At 41.2% G+C, this 17,621-nt stretch overlaps 1 protein-coding gene across 4 annotated transcripts in view; it reads left to right on the forward strand.

Moving 5' to 3' along the window:
- LOC309713521 (zinc finger MIZ domain-containing protein 1-like) overlaps window positions 1-17,621 on the forward strand; it is a 110,025-nt gene that overhangs the window by 74,543 nt on the left and 17,861 nt on the right. For 2 of the 4 annotated variants that reach the window (XM_082545210.1, XM_082545209.1), the window contains 2 exons: window positions 1,796-1,909; window positions 5,328-5,433. In XM_082545210.1, the coding sequence (XP_082401336.1) occupies window positions 1,796-1,909; window positions 5,328-5,433 (220 nt within the window). Of the gene's footprint in view, window positions 1-1,795; window positions 1,910-3,135; window positions 3,247-5,327; window positions 5,434-12,393; window positions 12,767-17,621 lie in introns of those variants that run through there. The other 2 variants (XM_082545211.1, XM_082545212.1) reach the window with 2 other exon arrangements.

A 17,621-nucleotide genomic window follows, 5' to 3' on the forward strand; every position in this document is an offset into this window, starting at 1 on the left:
ATGGAAAGAGTCTTTGCCCGATCACTTCTGATACATAAATGAAGTTATATCCAGATCCAGTTGTGTCAGAAGAAAAAAGCTATGTTCTCAGGACTCTGCAAGTGCCGTCTCTCTTTGTTTCCCTTGAACTGAACCGAGCATTAACAAGAGTGTACGTGTTGGAGGATCATTCTTACCCAGGGGACGGGGATAGGAGAGTGTGAGAGGGTCTCTTGGCCACTAGTTTAGGTTTGATTGGTGGGTTTTGGCCAGAGAAAGGGGAACATCTGTGGCGTGGTAGTGCCAAGCTCTCCGTGTGACAGCCACACTGGTGGGACCAATTGTTCTGAGTGCAAAGAACAGTAATCACTTCAAGCCCAAGTGGTGGTGTGTATTTTTTTTTCTTCCCTCTACATATTCTCCCTCCCTCCCCCTTTTCTCCCTTTTTCCATCCTTGGTGCACTGATTGCGTGTGTTGTCTAGCTTCCAGACTCATCTAAATTTAGCATCTGGGGATGTGTGTGCTTCTCCAGGAGACTTTTTATCCACCAGTAGAATTTGAATGCTCTGCTACCCCACCACATCTCCTTTTAGTCTCCCCCAACAAAGACATATTACAAGAGTGGGGAACGGTCTTGGACAGAGTATGAAATAAACAAGACTGGTTTCATCCACTGCTTGTCAAACACCAGCTTTGTAAATTGATATGAAAGCAGCCTTATCAAATCCTAACCTCTGCTGCCCCCTAAAGAGCAAGCAAGAAAAAAGCACTGCACAGCAGTGACTGTACCCCTGTCACTTCCTCTTCTTCTTCTCTCTCTGACAGTGAAATCAAAGCACGCAGACGTATTAGGAAGGCAGCCATTCACTTTAAGCTGACAAACCGCTCTATTTACCTTTGATGCCATGGAGTGGGAGTCCATTTGTTCCTGTTTTGTACAAGTGCACTACAAAAGCTTGTGTGCATAATCTTTCCAAAGGCAACAGATTACAGCAGAGTGGTGGTGGTGGTGCATCTGCTCTGCTATGTATAAAGTGATTTGTATTGTGGTTCGAAAGCTTTTAGAGGAGAAATGACCAACAGTAAGGTTGATACCGAGACCCAGAGAGGTCCTTTTTCAGTTTTCTGTGCTGCTCTACAGCAATACAGACAATGCAGGTTAGTGCTGGCTGCAGGAGGGGAACGAATGCCATAAAAGGGTGTCCGTAGGTCAAGGAGTTTGTTGTCAGATAAAGTCAGAGAACAGCCAAGGGTTGGCTACTGAAATAGGGCTTCCTCGTGGATTCATGCAGCCATACAAGGAAGATTTATTGCAACAGAAACCTGAGATAGTAGCTGAGTGGAACTGGGACATACTATCAGCCTAGAGCGGTCATATTTTAACCCATTTAAAATAATTAATCCAAAGCATCATAAGCAAAATTTCAGAACATTTGGTCATAAAAATGCTGTTCTCATTTGCTCAACTTCGAGAGCTCATAATTAAAAGTTAAATATTAAAAGCTGGTTAGATTTTTTTTTCAGAGCAGGTGGGAAAACATGTAACTGCACACATTTTAGACGAGCAAATGCTTTTATTGAATTCTAATAAGATAATACATTTTATTAATGACTAAATGAACATAGAGGACAGCACAAATTTATTACAATTTTTTATTGTCATGCTTCTATTTCAAGCATAACATCTTATTTGTTTTATTGTTTTGTTTAATGCTTATTACTTACAGCAGTTACCTGTTATCTGTCCCATTTTCTTAAAGTATTTGAATATTACTGGAATCACATTGATTTCCATCTTTCTCCTCTTCTGCATAGCACCTACAAAATCCAGCAAATTTCCAAACAGCAGCCACAGAGCTGCTGGACTGGTGTGGTGACCCCAGAGCCTTCCAGCGCCCCTTCGAGCAAAGCCTGATGGGATGCCTAACGGTAAGTCACCAGTCGTGAGCACCTTCCATAATCTCATGTTCAGAGTTTCAAGAATGAGCCGCTTGAACAACTGCTGCACTCTTTCCATAACCTCCTCGGGGATGCAAGAATACTCATGTTTAGCCTGGTGATCATCCGTGAGGTCACTGAAAATGTAAAATGTGTTTAACCTTGTAGAAACTGCTCCCATTTAGCCACCTTTCTGTTGCTTTAGTTCCAGCCTTTGATATAAAATCCACAAGGTCAAAAACATTCTCAAACCACAAAGCAATCAGCTCTCAATCTTCTCTGTGTCTTTACCAAATGCCTATGGATTTTTGATTGATTGAATAATTACTGTCCTATGACATCTGAAATTAAGGCTTCTGGAGAAAACATTTAGCCCAAAGTAGTCAGGGTTTGTATATTTTCAACTAAATTTAATCAGACACAGCCAATATGTCAAGAGCTAAGTTCTTAACCCTGACTGAATATTGTTTATACTAGTGAGTTTAATGTTCACTTAATAAAATGCTCCACTGGGAATAATAGCTTAATCTTGAATTGGAAGTTAGCAATTAATTTTTTGAACAACTACATAGTCGTTTATTGCTATGACCCTTAGCCAGTTAGCAAGTGTAGCTCTATATGATAATGGTAAACTGACATAGTAGACTAATTTCTCTTGAAAAATTGTCCATTTAGCTATATGTGGTGTTTATTTGTTTTTGTTTTGTTTTGCATTACATATAGAATTTGAAAGATAAACTTAACACACTGCTTACACAGCCTGTTTACTTTGTAATATGCGGCACTTATCTATGCTAGCTTAGATGTGTGAGGAACAACTACCAGAGCTAACGCTATATATACATATATATATGAACCATACGAGGCAAATGCGTAGGCAGATTTGTGCTATGTGAAATTTCACTTGAAAGTTTTTGTTTTTATGACATTTTGCCACCATTAAAACCAGTATAATTATAGCTGTCCATGCCACGTTTTAACCAACATTCACCATTGACTATTACAAAAACCTTTAATGCTCAGAGCTGATGCACTGATTCCAAATTTAGCTAATCAAGTACCAAGAGAAAGAACAGCCAAAAGAACAGTGAATAGACAGTGGGTGTGTCAATCACCTGTCACAGTGGGCCTGACTGTGCTTTAACATGCTGCCTCCAGCATTACATAACAGACACACCTGTTAGGTGTAATTTGTATCCCCATCAAGCGAGCTCGGCTGCAGCAGGTGAAGAAGCCCGAGAGGTTTGTGCTTGTGGACCTCAGCGAAACTACTGTGACACGTCCTTCCATTCAAGCGATTGTGTTCCTGCTTTAATGTGCAGCAGCAGGTGCCTTCTCCTCCATTTCGCCACTTCAATTTGTTTCCCGCCGTGAAAATCTCAAAGCTTTTCCTTTTAGTTTATAGGTTGTGTAAACCTTGGTGTGAACCACACTGGGAGGAAGCACAGAGAATCTGATGTGATTGTGAAATTACCTGGTCACAGACTTTAATGGTAAACACTTTACAGTTTTGCCTGCATGCTTGCACTTAAACACTGGTGATAGCATTTGTAGAAATTTGCTGCTGTAGCAGTGAGGAAAAAACCCCCAGGAAATTACAGGACTTTAAAAAAAAATAAATAAACGACTTAATAAGGTAATACAGTATTCAAAACAGGAGATGGGTACTCAAAACTAGTCTTTTAATTCATCTCAATGTAAGAGTTAATAAGGCTTTTTATGTTTAATTATGACTGGAGCTTCTGTTGGATGTTGAATTGCTTTTTCTTGAAAAAAAACCCCAAATCAATTAAGCTATCATGTTATAACTCTAAAATCGTATTTTTAATGACAATATATAGCATTCATGTATGACGCAGTATTGATTTTTTAAGCTTGTTTCAAGTTGATTAATCTCCAAAATATTTAAGAGGGGAAAAAACAAGCAAATTTAACAAAAAGATTCTTTTTATCGAGCTTGAAACTACAGAAACATGTACAGCTGAGTAGCAATTCCCTGCTTTCAAGCCTTGCAGTGCCTGCTTAGATGATTGCCTTATGGTAGACAGTTCACCACAACTCCTCTGACTGTGTACAATTAAAGTCCTGAAATTAGAACTGTAACTTCTTACACTAAAAATACCATTTAAATGTCCCTCGCAAGTTTAGATTCTAATTAGGCAGCCTGTACTCTATATTTCTTCTTCTTAATGGGGGATTCCCATAAATAAAGGCCAGATATACATAATCTGTTTTGGTGTCACATCCAGACTATACTTACAGAAGATAATGATACGGTCCCAGCAGCAGTGCTACCTCAGGGCTTGTACTGAAGTTTGGCGTGTGACAGCGGGATCGCTGCTATGAAAAGCCAGGCAGCGAGGGGAATCTAGTGGGGCCCGTTGGTCCACACAGACCTTAGTATGTCCTAAAGGTCTAAACGATTTGAGTGGCTCTTTTTGAGCTGATAATGATGACAGCAAATCAAAGCAACATGTGGGATGTAAGGGTGATTTACACGGCCTCCTGTGGCATGTTGATGCTTCCCCTTAATGTTTCCTCTCAGTCGGCATCTCTGGACTGGAGGCAGTATTTTTTTCCTCATCTTGCTGTCCACTTACTCATATGGAACTGATAAACTTGTAATGAGGTTGTCCTTTAACAGTCAGATTGTGGGAAAAGTCGTCATGTGGTGGATTTAACTACCCAGCACAGATCTGTATTGAGTAGATACGGATGCAGTCGTACAGCTTTGCGAGTGTCTGTCATTAGTTTGCAGGATTTTCAAGATTCAATTGTGGAAATTTTAGGAGAAGGAACGGAAGAACTGAGCAGATTATGATGGCGATCTGCAATATTTATCATGAAAACAAAGCTTGTTGCCATCAGCTGCTGCACTGGAGTGAGTAAAAGGAGGCGTGTGCATGAGGCCGTGATGCTCTCTCTGTATGTGGATGTCAAAGCAAATGGCGCTGCAGATGGTAAATCAAAAATGTAAACATTTTCTGTTTGGAAAATAAGCACATTAGAATGTTTGTGTGGGCTTGGAACAAGTGAGGAAATTTCTCATAGTTGCCCCCACTGTTATTCAGCTGGCCTTTTTAGGAACTCCCTGCTAGAGACAAAGGGAAATATTGAGTTTATGCAAATTTCCCAAAATCTGCTCTTAAAATGTTGTTTGTGAGCTGGAAATATAATGAAACAGCCTGCAGAAACACCTTTCTGCAGTAATGTCCCTATTCAGCACTGTATGCTGACCTCTGCTCTCTTCTGTTGACCTATATGTAGGTGTAAGCTATCATAATGCTTAGAAAGTGAAGTTTTCTGAGAAATAAAAGAGGTTTAGACTTGGTGTCGTTCAGCTTTTTCTTCAGAGAAAACATACCTCAGGCCATACTGACTCTGTGCTGCATGCTGTTGTTGTTTTCAGGTGGTTAGCCGCGTAGCAGCGCAGCAGGGCTTTGACTTGGACCTGGGCTATCGGCTCCTGGCTGTGTGCGCTGCCAACAGGGACAAGTTCACTCCAAAATCAGCAGGTAAGACCGGAGTTTTCTCAACCGCCGTCTCAGGCCATCTGGCCATGCTGGCCCGCTCAAGTTTATTTCTGCATTCTTTGCCACTTTTCCTCCACTTATTGCTTCTAGACTAGTTCCCCTCACAGATGTATGGGCACTGATCTTTTTAAATTCATTCCTTTAAGTCTTGACTATTTATGACTTTTAAGATTAAACAAGACCAACAGTTCAATATTCAATATAAAGAGCAATCCAAGAAAATCCCTTCATAGTTTTAGTCCAGGTTCAACTGAACATTACCCTTTAATATCTACTTGACCTGTTTTCTTTGAACTTGTTCACAACATTGGGAACTACAACTCAATTTGTTACCTTTTCTGGGGTTTTAGATAAAGTGCGTACAGCAGAATATTCCATTTGTCACATGCGACAAGAACTACTGTATCAGTGATGACGAGTTCCTGTTTTCATACGCCTCTATCATCCCGGTCCTGTGATGGATTATTGGAGCAGATGCAGACTGCTAAATGTTGTTATCGAGCTGGCAAAAGCATGCTGAAGCACAATGAGAATGAAGACGCATAGGCTGTCAGCAGCTCAGAGGAGATAACAGAAATATTTTTGTGCTGTTTTACAGTTTGTGATTTGTGGTTTCCACCTGTCTTGGGTTACGGGGAAAGCTGGGTCGTGCATTTGCTTCTGTGTGCTCGGCCGCTACACTGAGCCCTCTTAAGTGTGCCAGGACATGAAAGTCAGAGGCACATATTGTTTGAATTTTCACTCATGTTTGCCTTTTTTCTATTATAAGAGGCTTCAAATCATGCAATGTCACTATTATGTCGGCATGGGTGGGGAATCCTTCCCTGCCTGCAGTTAACTCACATTGCCAAATGTTCTAATTCTACTTAATGCTAAATCAAATCTCAGGGCCTACTTTATGGGCTTAGATAAAATTGCCAATTGATTCTCTGTCTGAATAATTTCCTGCAACAGTAGTTATTTGGAAAGCGGCAAGTTCTCGAGTCTAGGCAGCATCCCAAAGTACATTTCATGGACAATTATGTACCTGTAAATGCATGAATATTTCCAGAGGAGAGGCCTGCAGAGAGGTAGAGAGAGCAGTGGAAACCAATGCAGAGGCATTCTCCTGCAAAGCTCCCAGGTCCTTTAGAGAGGAGGCCTGAGTCAAGGAGGGTGTTAAAGTGGAGAGAATACCCTCTCTGGCAGCCAGGGGAGATAGCTCTTAAAAGACACTCCCACGGGGCCCCAGGGAGGACCTGCTCCCCGACATCCTGCAGCGGTGTTGCTGAGCGACAAACGAAGGGAGTAAGTCACATGACGGGGGCCAGAGTGGCAACAGCGGGGTCAGCCATACAAGACCAAAGACAGACAAGTTAGTGTAGGCAGAGGAGACTTTGGGAAGCCTTGAACAGCTGAGAACAAATCTGAAAAGATTTTGTGTTGAGAGGATATGAGGAAGAGCTGAAATGAATATAGTCTCCTGTGTTTTTGCAGAATTGTGTCCCTGGAGGTGAATGTTCATTTTGTACTGAGGGTGTTTTATAAATTCTCTGCACTGTTTTTTTTAATATATATACAAAACAACCTGTCTACACCAAGCCCCGAGAGCTTTCAAGGAATATCCTGTAACTGCTGGCCTGCTCAGTCTCATCATGCATTTTGTAATCTGCTCTGAAATGTCTCCGTTAAAAGTGGGCGAAAAACACGATTTTTGGCGGTTACGAGCTGGGCTGTTTGCCTCAGAAAACATCAGGTCAGCGGATGAGTGCTAATAAGTAAATCAGATTTGGCATCCCATTTTAACCAGACCTAACTTGTCTTGGCTCTGACGCACGGCGCGGTCAAGCTATTACATTTCTGTTATGTCATCTAAAATTCCTCTCCTGAACATGTTCGAAAATTGAGCGGAAGGGGAGGCTGAGCTGATTTCAGCAGTAGGAAATCAATGTTCACAGTCAGCTTACAGCTGAAATAGGTTGTAGCTTTGACAAGTTGATTAATCATGAAATGCCTCCAACAATTTAAGGCATTAGTTTGTTCTTTTTTTTCCATCTTAGGAAAAAAAAAAAGCTTAGGAAGGCAAAGCGCTAAAGAAATAGACCTTTATCTTCATGACACCTGAGCAAAACTTAGCTATAATATCCTATTGATTTCAAAATGTAGCTGTATAAGAAGTTTAGACAATGTTTGTTAGATATTGTAAAACTATCCAGCAGACTGGAATTGGAAAACCCATCATGCAGTGTGATTTTTGTGAGTTGATCTCTGTAATGGATGGACTCAGGGGGGTTGTCCGGTTGTAGTTCTTTTCCCTTTGTGGCCCACAGTGTTGGAACAGATCTGGGGGAGGGGCGTCTGTCTGCTAGTAGTGACCTCTTTGTCAATGGGATTAGCCTGCTCTATTAATCTGTGATTACTCGGACTGTCTTACTGCAGGGCAAAGCGATGCACGTGGAGCTCTGAGGACTTCAAAGCAAAGACATCACTTGCTCAGTCTGCAAAAACTCATCAGGGCCTCACCTCTCCCTTCTCCATCCACAGGGTACATTACAAGCCCCGTTAGGCCTGTTTCATCAGCGTCACCGGCGGTTCATTCCGGTTCGAGAGCCTCTGCAAAATGCTTAATGGCGATTTTTCCTGCAAGAGAGACAGAGTGGCACATTCCCAATCGTTTGCGCTTCAGCAAACTTTGGGAATTCCTCAGCTCTAAAGAGTGAAAGGAGGTTCCAGCTGAAGTTTTTCAGCCCCTGAAGCTTTTCATTCTCTCATGTAACAAACGCCTGGTGAACTAGCTATTCAGCAGATAATTAGTTGGGCTTGTTACACTCATTTTTACACCTTTTTGCCAGGCTGTTTTTCAAGTACGATCAGTAGACATTGCTGGTTTTAGTTATTAGTGTCAGCTTGATATAGAAAAAAATATCCAAGCAATTTTTGCTTTTGTTTCATCGTGTTTAAAATCAAAAGGTGGTTTCCCAGTTTTTTAATCGGTTCAAGCATAAACAAGCAGGAGACAGTGTAGGAGGGGTGTTGGGTTTGTTTGCTAAAGACAAGGAAATGTGGCCACGTGTAGAAAAGTCAAAGCTCTGTTTACATTTTCTATCACAATTTGTAAGTCAAGTCAGTTTTATAGGAAATAATGTAAACTTGGCTTGAAAAAGCAAAAACCTTCAAGTCAAATGAGTTCAAAAGTTTGCAAGTCTTGCCCCCCAAAGCTGTGTTGCAAGAGTTAAATGAAAAGCGGAGGATAATACTGATGCAAGGAATGTAACTTATTTCAAGTGAACTTTGTTTTTTAAATGGAAATTCCCCTGAATGGGATATTCTTTTCAAAGAACAAAGATGAAGATAGACAAAGCTAAGGTTAAAATGAACATGTCTAAGACTTTTATTCTAAGTACTGACTTGGTTGAATTCCTTTGTATTCTTGGGTGCATGTGTAAATTTCCTTTAAAACTGTCGTTTCAAGTGCTGATCATTCAGCGGCTTATGCCTTCCAGTTAAGTGGTGCTTAAGATGAGGTCAGATATGTTGTTGGTGAGCTGTGGAAAGGTCTCAGTTTCTACACATAATAGAGAAGTTGAATATACACACATGGCTTTCTGCAGGGCTATAATTTCTACTCTTGGAGCTTTCCACACCAAAATATTTTTTTCTGTCTCCTTTCACTCAACGGGTTTCAACATATAGTTTAGCTGTGGCTTTTCCTAAATGGAGATTAACACAGAAGGCTAAAAACATTGTTGGTGACCTTGTATGACTCAGAGGTTAATGGGTTAAATGAATCCAACCAAGCAACCAACAATCTATCCAATTAAGATCACTGGTTGGCAGCACGGTGGCACGGTGGTTAGCACTATTGCCGCACAGCAAGAAGGTCCTGAGTTCAATTCCACCACAACAGGCCGTGGTCTTTCTGTGTGGAGTTTGCATCTTCTCCCTGTGTTTGCATGGGTTCCCTCCGGGTACTCTGGCTTCCTCCCACCGTCCAAAGACATGCAGTTTGTGGGGATAGGTTAATTGATTAATCCAAATTGCACACGAATGGTTGTCTGTCCCTGTGACAGACTGGCGACCTGTCCAGGGTGTACCCCGCCTCTTGCTCTATGACAGCTGGGATAGGCTCCAGAAAAAATAGACCCTGAAAAAGGATAAGCGAATGGATGGATGGTTAATCAAACTGAGATGTCAATTCAAGAAACAATTGGTGGCTTTATTTCAGGGTCTTGGTGGAGCTAAAAAGCTGCTTAAATGAGCTTCTGCAAAAAATAAAAAATGTTTTTCATTATTACAAATATGAATAATATCTTGATAATAAATATGATTTCAAATAATTCAATTCAATTCAACTTTATTTATCTTGCGCCAAATCACAACAAAAGTCGCCTCAGGGCGCTTCATAGGTACAGAAAAAAACTCAACAATCATATGACCCCCTATGAGCAAGCACTTTGGCGACAGTGGGAAGGAAAAACTCCCTTTTAACAGGAAGAAACCTCCGGGAGAACCAGGCTCAGGGAGGGGCGGGGCCATCTGCTGCGACCGGTTGGGGTGAGAGAAGCAAAACAGGATAAAGACATGCTGTGGAAGAGAGACCAAGGTTAATAACAGATATGATTCAATGCAGAGAGGTCTATTAACACACAGTGAGTAAAAAAGGTGACTGGAAAGGAAAAACTCAATGTATCATGGGAATCCCCGGCAGCCTACGTCTATTGCAGCATAACTAAGGGAGGATTCAGGGTCACCTGGTCCAGCCCTAACTATATGCTTTAGCAAAAAGGAAGGTTTTAAATAACACTTGTATACTTTAATTTTTCTTAAAAGAAATCTGATTCTGCCGTTGAAATGACAGGAGCCTGCTAATACTTGCTGAATATTTGCTTGACGATACATGCGCTGTCAGTGGCACGAGTTTTCAAACAATAACAATTGTTAGAAGCATGTTTCATGAATGAAGTTGTGCTGCGTTCTTTTTCATTTGGAAGTCAGATCTTGGCACTGGTGGTGATTTCGTACCCAGGGTAACAGTGTGCCAGTAATAGAAGTTGGAAAATGGGCTTTGTTTTTCTCTCTATCAAGGTAGAGCCATCACTACCATTACCTGAGGGACCCGTGTGCTACAAAGCTGGACTAATGGGTTAGCAAGCTATGGCGACCTTAAAGTCAGAGTTTTCTGTGCCAGAAAAGTGGCTCTTTCTCTCTCTTTTTTTTTTTTATCTGGCTAACTTATGCTGAGCGCAGCCTGTCTAGGCTGGAAGAACCACATTTTTACTAATTGTATTATTTTCAGCATGTTATAAGTGCAATGGAGTCACTAGAACTATAGATTTTCTGCAGAGGGAATACATTTTAAATGCGCAACTTGATTAACCCGTACCTTAGTGAAAGTAAAGAATGATGCTCAGCACTAGAGTTTGTATGTGTTCACTTGGTGACATAGAAAATGTATAGATGTTGTTTACACTTGGTTCTAATCTGCTGCTAAGTCTACTTCACACTGCTGAAATTACAGGCACTAGAACACATATTAAATAACTAAATTTAATCAATACGTTAAATTTCACTTTGATCTGATGACACATCTCCTTAAGTAGCCTATGAGACAGTAACCGTTTCTAATGTTTAAATACGTGAAGAAATCTATCCAGTCGAAAGTTTCAGAGCTCTAATGTGCAGCCTTCACAGTAGAAATGAACAGCAGCACAGAGAGTGCACTCAGCGTTAAAATAACTATATTAACTGAAATTAAAATGTTTATTTTACTGCTCTGTGCACTAAATTCCATGATTAACGACTTTCTGCTGCGTTTATCTCATATTATTTGCATCAGCATTGCGTTTTACTGTTACATTTTTTAATGATTTGGAGGACACAGCACTCATAGGCATTATTCTGTGCAGAAGAAGAGTCACATGATGCATGACATACCCCTTTTTTATGTAAGCGTGCACAGATCCTGAAGCAGGTAGCACTGATAAACACTATTGTGATACCTAGTCTTAAACCCATTATTGTTATCATTCTCAAGCAAGCTAACATAAACATAAAGAAAGCCAAATACAGATTCGGGGAACCACATTAGGGGAACTTTTGGGTAAAATAAGGGAGATGGATATGAAAACAGACTTTGGCTCCAGTTATTGTGGTATTTTAAAGATGAGTTTTAAAGGCCTGGTTACAGAATCACTAAATCCACACTGTATCCACTTTGGACAATCTGTGTGGGGGGTTTTTGTACTTTGTAATCACTTAGACGTGAAAGTCTTCCAGCCAACCGTGATTGATGTGTTAACTTGCAGCAGGGGTGCTGGGCTGTAAGTCACCCGCCGTGCACTTAGCTGATAGTAAATACCAGGAGAGCAAATACAGACAGGAGAGACTAGAGATAAGAGCTGTTGAGCTTGTCTGTCCTTCCTCCTTTGTAGTTGTTGCAGTTATTATGTCTGTGGCAGCAGGAGGTGTAGCATCTTCAGCTATGCCCCATATGGCTCTGTAATTTACTGTACAAGAAAACTGGTTGTTTGCATACTAAAATTGATTTACATTGTACCTTATGTCTCTAATTAAATGCTTATTGCAATTTTTTTTTTAGCAAGAGATCAGTTTCATTAATTTGACACCCGATTTGACTCGCTTGTGGTGAGTGCAAGTACTTTTATTAGCGGATGACAATGGAAGCCCCTGCGCTGCCTCAGGTGGCTTGTGTACTCACAGTTTACATGTTTTATAAGTGTGTAATTATTTATCCAAAAGCTTACCCGGGCTCATGTGTGCTGAAAGACAAATGTGGTCTAATTGGCCCCTCCCTCGCTGATACCAACCCTCTGCGCATCAGGAAGCCACAACGCCCAGCCTCCTCCCCCCCTCCTCTTCCATGCCCCTTAATTACAATGACTAGTTTGATGGATTAAGTCGACTGTATTGCAAAGAGAAGGTTCGAGGGCTGAAACCGCAGATTCGTGTACCTGCCTGAACCGTTTCTGACGGGGCCCGCAGTGTTTCTCCACTGCAACAAATGTTGCTTTAAATGAATTGATTGAGGCTTCTTTTACTCGTTGCTCTGGACTCAGGCCAAGATACAGGCTGTCTAGCACATTAGGCACCACCCCCCTTTGCAAGTTTGAAATGTGAGCTGCCTGCATTTTTTTCCCCTCTCCTCTCCTCTCCTCCCCTCCCTCTCTCTCTCTCTCTCTCCCTCCCTCTCTCTCTCCCTCTCCCTTCTGGCGAAGTGGCTGTGGCTGCTTCTGTGTGATGTGTGTATTGGGAGAGCAAGCAATGGATCACTAGACAGAAAAAGAAGATACATCAATAACAGCTGCATACATCCGAGGTGAGGAGATAAGCATTTGGTTCTCTCTCTCCCTCTCTGCCTGTCCTCCCACCCTCTCTCTCAAGCTCTCTGTCCCCCCCCCACCCACCCACCACCACCACCATCACCCCTTCCCCACCCCCTTCTCAGTCTTTTAACCCTTTCCTGCAGCAGAAGCCGGTTCCTAATTTTGGTGATTTTTTTTTTTTTTTTGTCACGATGCGTACCTGCATTCTCCTCTGACCACAAACGCGTGTCCTGCTCTCCTTCTTGTTGCTGTTAGTGCTGTGTGAAGTTGCTGTTTTTCTTTTTTCTTTTTTTAACAGCTTATCCCTGTTTTTCCTCTCATTGTCTCTGGGGTATTTGTTGCTTGAGTGCAAAGAAGCCGGTGGCAAGTACAGCAGGAGCCCATTAGCAGTGACTCCATCTGTGATTGGTTTTGCCTGCGAAACACAGAGAGCAGCCATGAATAATTGATGTGTATTGTGCAGTCAGTCACTGGACACGCAGGGAGAGAAGAGAGGAAAACAGAAGCTGCTGCCCTCAGACACCGAGGGAAACAAGGGGGGAAAGAAGGAGGGAAGGGGAGGAGAGGGGTTCGGAGAGAGGAAGAATGTTATAGAGAAGAGAGAAAGGTGGGAGGGATGGAGAGAAACACAGAGCAAGAGCTTTAAAATAGCCCCTCAGTAGTGCAAAGATTAGGCTGTCTTTGTTCTGCTGTTGCAGATTTGTGCTCAGAAGTGTTTCTAGACACATGAGTTCCCTTTTTTTCTGTTCAATGAAGAGTGAGAAATAAGCAGGGACATTGCTGGAGTTAGTCTGGTAGAAATGTGGGTGGCATTTTAGACATGGAGAGGAGACTGAGGAAGAGTCTTTGCCACAGCGAAGAGGACCGGGCTGCAAAGCTGTGAGCTGTCAAAAGGAGGAGACAACAGATAAAGACTGCTGTGTTTGTAGAGGGTGTACTCAGTGACAAGAGGGAAGGTGGATCTGCTGCCACTGCTGTTGCTGCTGCTGCTACTCACAGGAACTTCACATTATTTCACCCCTAGAGGGCAGATAGAAGGCTGACTCCTGCATTGGTGGGTGCAAGCAGGCACCCTGCCATGTCTTAAACTAACGGAATGGGCTTTGACAGTATGACGAGTGCCTCGCAGCGCCCCGCGTGATAGAGTTGCAACAGCTGACTGCTGCATTTGACCCACTTACAGCTCACACAGAGGGGGTCAAAATGGCCTTGATTATCTCTCTCTGAGTTGCTCTGACCTACTTGAGGCAGCGTTTTTCCACGAGACTCTTGGCAGTTTATCACACCCACTCCCCTCAGTGCCACACAGTGCAACCAGCCAGGCTCACTGCTGAGGCACATGAAGGAATTCACTGGGTTCAGTTCACTGTTCTGTCACGGTCCAAGAGTTTAAACGGGAGCAACAGGTTTCAGTTTAAAAATCTGACTGCAGCGACTCAAGTGAGATACCAGTAAAAGCACTATTGTGGGTATCGCAGATTTCCCATTATCCAGTATCAGGCACTGAAGGGTTCTTGGTGTAGGATCATAACTTACAATATAAAGCATGAGACAGCTGTTGTGATTTAAATTAATAAAATAATACAATCTAATATAAAATTACATATCTATTAATGTGGTGATTAAGTGGTGTCCTGTACTATATTTATTTTCTGCGTCACCTGTCAAACCCAACACCGTGTATTTAGCACAAACTGCAAAATGAAGTTTTTGTTACGATTAAGAGTCAGGTGTAATTATTTTCTCCCACTGACGCCAATCGAACACTTCGGTCTCCAGAATTTCGGTTGTTTATTGTTGGCTTTCTCTCCACTGAGAGGGTTTTTGTTTAGCAGTGCAGCAAAGTCAGTCAGTCAGTACAGCATTTGGGCAATTATTCAAGTAATTCTTTGCTAAAAATGTGTCTTTGGGACAATTACCAACATGGTAAGACAAAAACTAGGCATCCACACTTCCAACTGTTCATAACTGTTGCTTTGTCACCTTCAATGAATCTCTTGTTCTTTGTATTGAACATGTTTGGGGGGGGGGGGGGGGGGGGGGGGGGGGTTCACACCAAGTTGTGAAATTGCACTTTTGGACTTTTTTCTTTGAAGTTTTTCGAGTTCCAAATCAAAATAACAGCACGCTGGAGCATGCCGATTGCTGATGCCATTTGTATACTCGTGGAAAGTGCAGGGCCCTTTGTTGCTTTACTTTAATCAAAGAAAATGCACTGTAGGTAATTATAGGCTGTAGTGTGTTTACACTTCTCGTTATATTGTGAAACCTCAAATGGGACTTTGATCGCATTTGATATTGAATCTTCCAAATAACAGATGTTAAACTGTGACTGAAGACAGAATGAGGAAAAGAGTCTCAAGTTTTGTAGTGGTTTATACAGTTTGTGATATTATAAGTGCTGCTGAAGGAAAACACTGGGCCTCTTATGAAAATAATTAGACTTTTTTTGTACTGTTTTATAAAACCAAAGCTTATTTCATGGTGTGATCCGCACCTGAAAATATAGATAATCTTAGTTTTAAATTTGCATGTAGTTGCCAGGTGTTACTGTGGGTGGATTCTCCTCCTCATGTCAAAGCGGGACACGAGGGCCTCCGCCTACTTGCTGTTCTTTATCTGACAGAACAAACAAGACCAACTGAGAGCAGACTGCAGCAGCTAATTTTATCTTAATTTTTGATTAGTTCCCCCGAGTAATCATACATTTGGTCCTTTTTTAGGGAGTTGTGCGAAGGTGGAAAGCACTTCATCTTCATGTACTGAAGAAATTAGGGAAATGTCTTATTCAGGTGGGAATGACATGACGTAACAGTAAGAAATGTCCATAATTTTGCTTATAGTAGTATTTTCAGTCATAGCTGATTCTCAGGTAGTCAGTGGCGTACAAGATATATTTTACCATCTGGTCACTGACGTGTGTTTTTGTTTGTAAAGGGGAGCAATTCACAATCAAATGTGTGTCATATAATGAATATTTTGTGAAGTAAATTGTAAAATTTGAACCCTACAGAAACCAGCTGCTGCAGGAGATGTCAGTCTGACTCAGGTACTTGCCATATATTAAAGTGGTGCACAGAAACCCATTGGCTCAGTCCAAGCAAACATACTCATGTTGTAGCTGCTGTTGTGTTGTCTGTCTGAGTTTTACAGTATGAAGCATGTCGCACATGTATTGCCATCTTGCTTGTGTCACAGTTCATGTTTATGTTCTCGGCTTTTTGTCCAAACCATAATCAGCTGTTCCTGAAGTCATTATACCTCTCCATACCCACTTTTGTAAACAAGTTAGTAAGACTTGGGTAAGCTGCACGTACCTCAGACTTATGCAATGAAACTTTATCGATCGGAAACAAGCATACTGACGTTTTATATATAGATAATAGTAAAATGGATATGAGTAGAGGATGTGAAAATAGTAATACAAAATACACTTTGTGAAATAAATGGACTGTATAGAATAGGATAGATGAAAAAAGATGATAAAATTGTTGCAGGAATCTAGTTTAAAATTCCACACTATCAGTCAATTGTACAATACTGCTCTCGAACTACCCGTCATTTCTTTATATTTTGTTTCCAAGGAGTCAGACTTTCTTGTAAGTGATTTTAAAAGGTTTTTTAAAGTAGTTTTACAGGCTTTCTGAAGGTCTTTTGATTTTTCATTTGGACTTTTTATTGTTCTGTCATTCCTTTTCAGTCCAGTCCCTGTACCTGACTATTTTCAAAGGAATGTTTTTTCTTTGGTAAAACACACCACTGGCCTAACTGTTCAAACATGAAAAAAAACACCTAACTCAACGCTTGTGTCTAAAAATAACAGTCAACTAAAAAAAAAAACGTTTTGAACTGTATTTTAAGCACTTTCTTACTATCAGCCTGTCACAGAACACGTAATTTGTTGCCATTTCTTTAGTTGAATGTAAAGAAAACTGTTTGATAGACATAAAGAAGTATTTTGGCATCAACAAGCTGATTCCTAAAGACCTATTACCCAAAAACTTGACATGGTGTGCAGTGCGTCCTTAAAAAGTTTGAGGAAACTGGATAAATGAAGGGCAAAGGAAGAAGTGGCACGGCTACAAATCTGCAGCAGGTGAACAGTATCTGAAAGTCATGTCCTTAAGAAATAGGGAAAAATCCAGCAAAGACCAGACACAGAACCTGAGAGATGCATCTGGCACTTCAGTTGATCCATCTACAGTTCACCAAAATCTCATCAGAAATAGTCTTTGTGGAAGGGTAGCTACCAAGAGGTCATTCTTAAGGAAAGGAGGCCAAATTACATAAGAACTGGACTGAAAATCAGTGGCAACAGGTTTTATGTAATAATGAATCCAGATTTGAAATTTTTGGTTCAAATTTTCCTCGATATGTACTGAGGAGGTCTAAGGAGAGGTAAAAAGTGAGTGCCTAGAGCCATATGTAAAGCATGGTAGATGCTCTGTCATGTTTGGGGCTGCATTTCAGTCAGTGGTTTTGGAGCTCTTGTCAAAACTGATGCAGAAAAGTAGCATCAAATTTTTTTATATACTATAAAATATCATATAGAAAGTGTCCAATTGGCTTCATTTTTCAGCATCACAATGATCCCACACACACTATTAATGTATTAAACCTGCGATCATCTTCTCAGAGAATGCAACAAAAGATAGTCCACATCCATAGAAGCGCTACAGGATTATCCTTCAGAAAGCCTGGAAAACTAGAACTTGACCTTGAACTTTTTTTATTGTCATTGTACAGTTGCCTGCACAGCGAAATTAGATAACAAGACCACAAAGGTGCAAAAAAAACCTCCACTATGTAGAAGTTACAGGAAACATTGTGGGGGTGTATACAAGGGCA

This window comes from Aulonocara stuartgranti, assembly GCF_965226115.1.
Source record: "Aulonocara stuartgranti genome assembly, chromosome: 8".
NCBI classification, from domain to species: Eukaryota; Metazoa; Chordata; class Actinopteri; order Cichliformes; family Cichlidae; genus Aulonocara; species Aulonocara stuartgranti.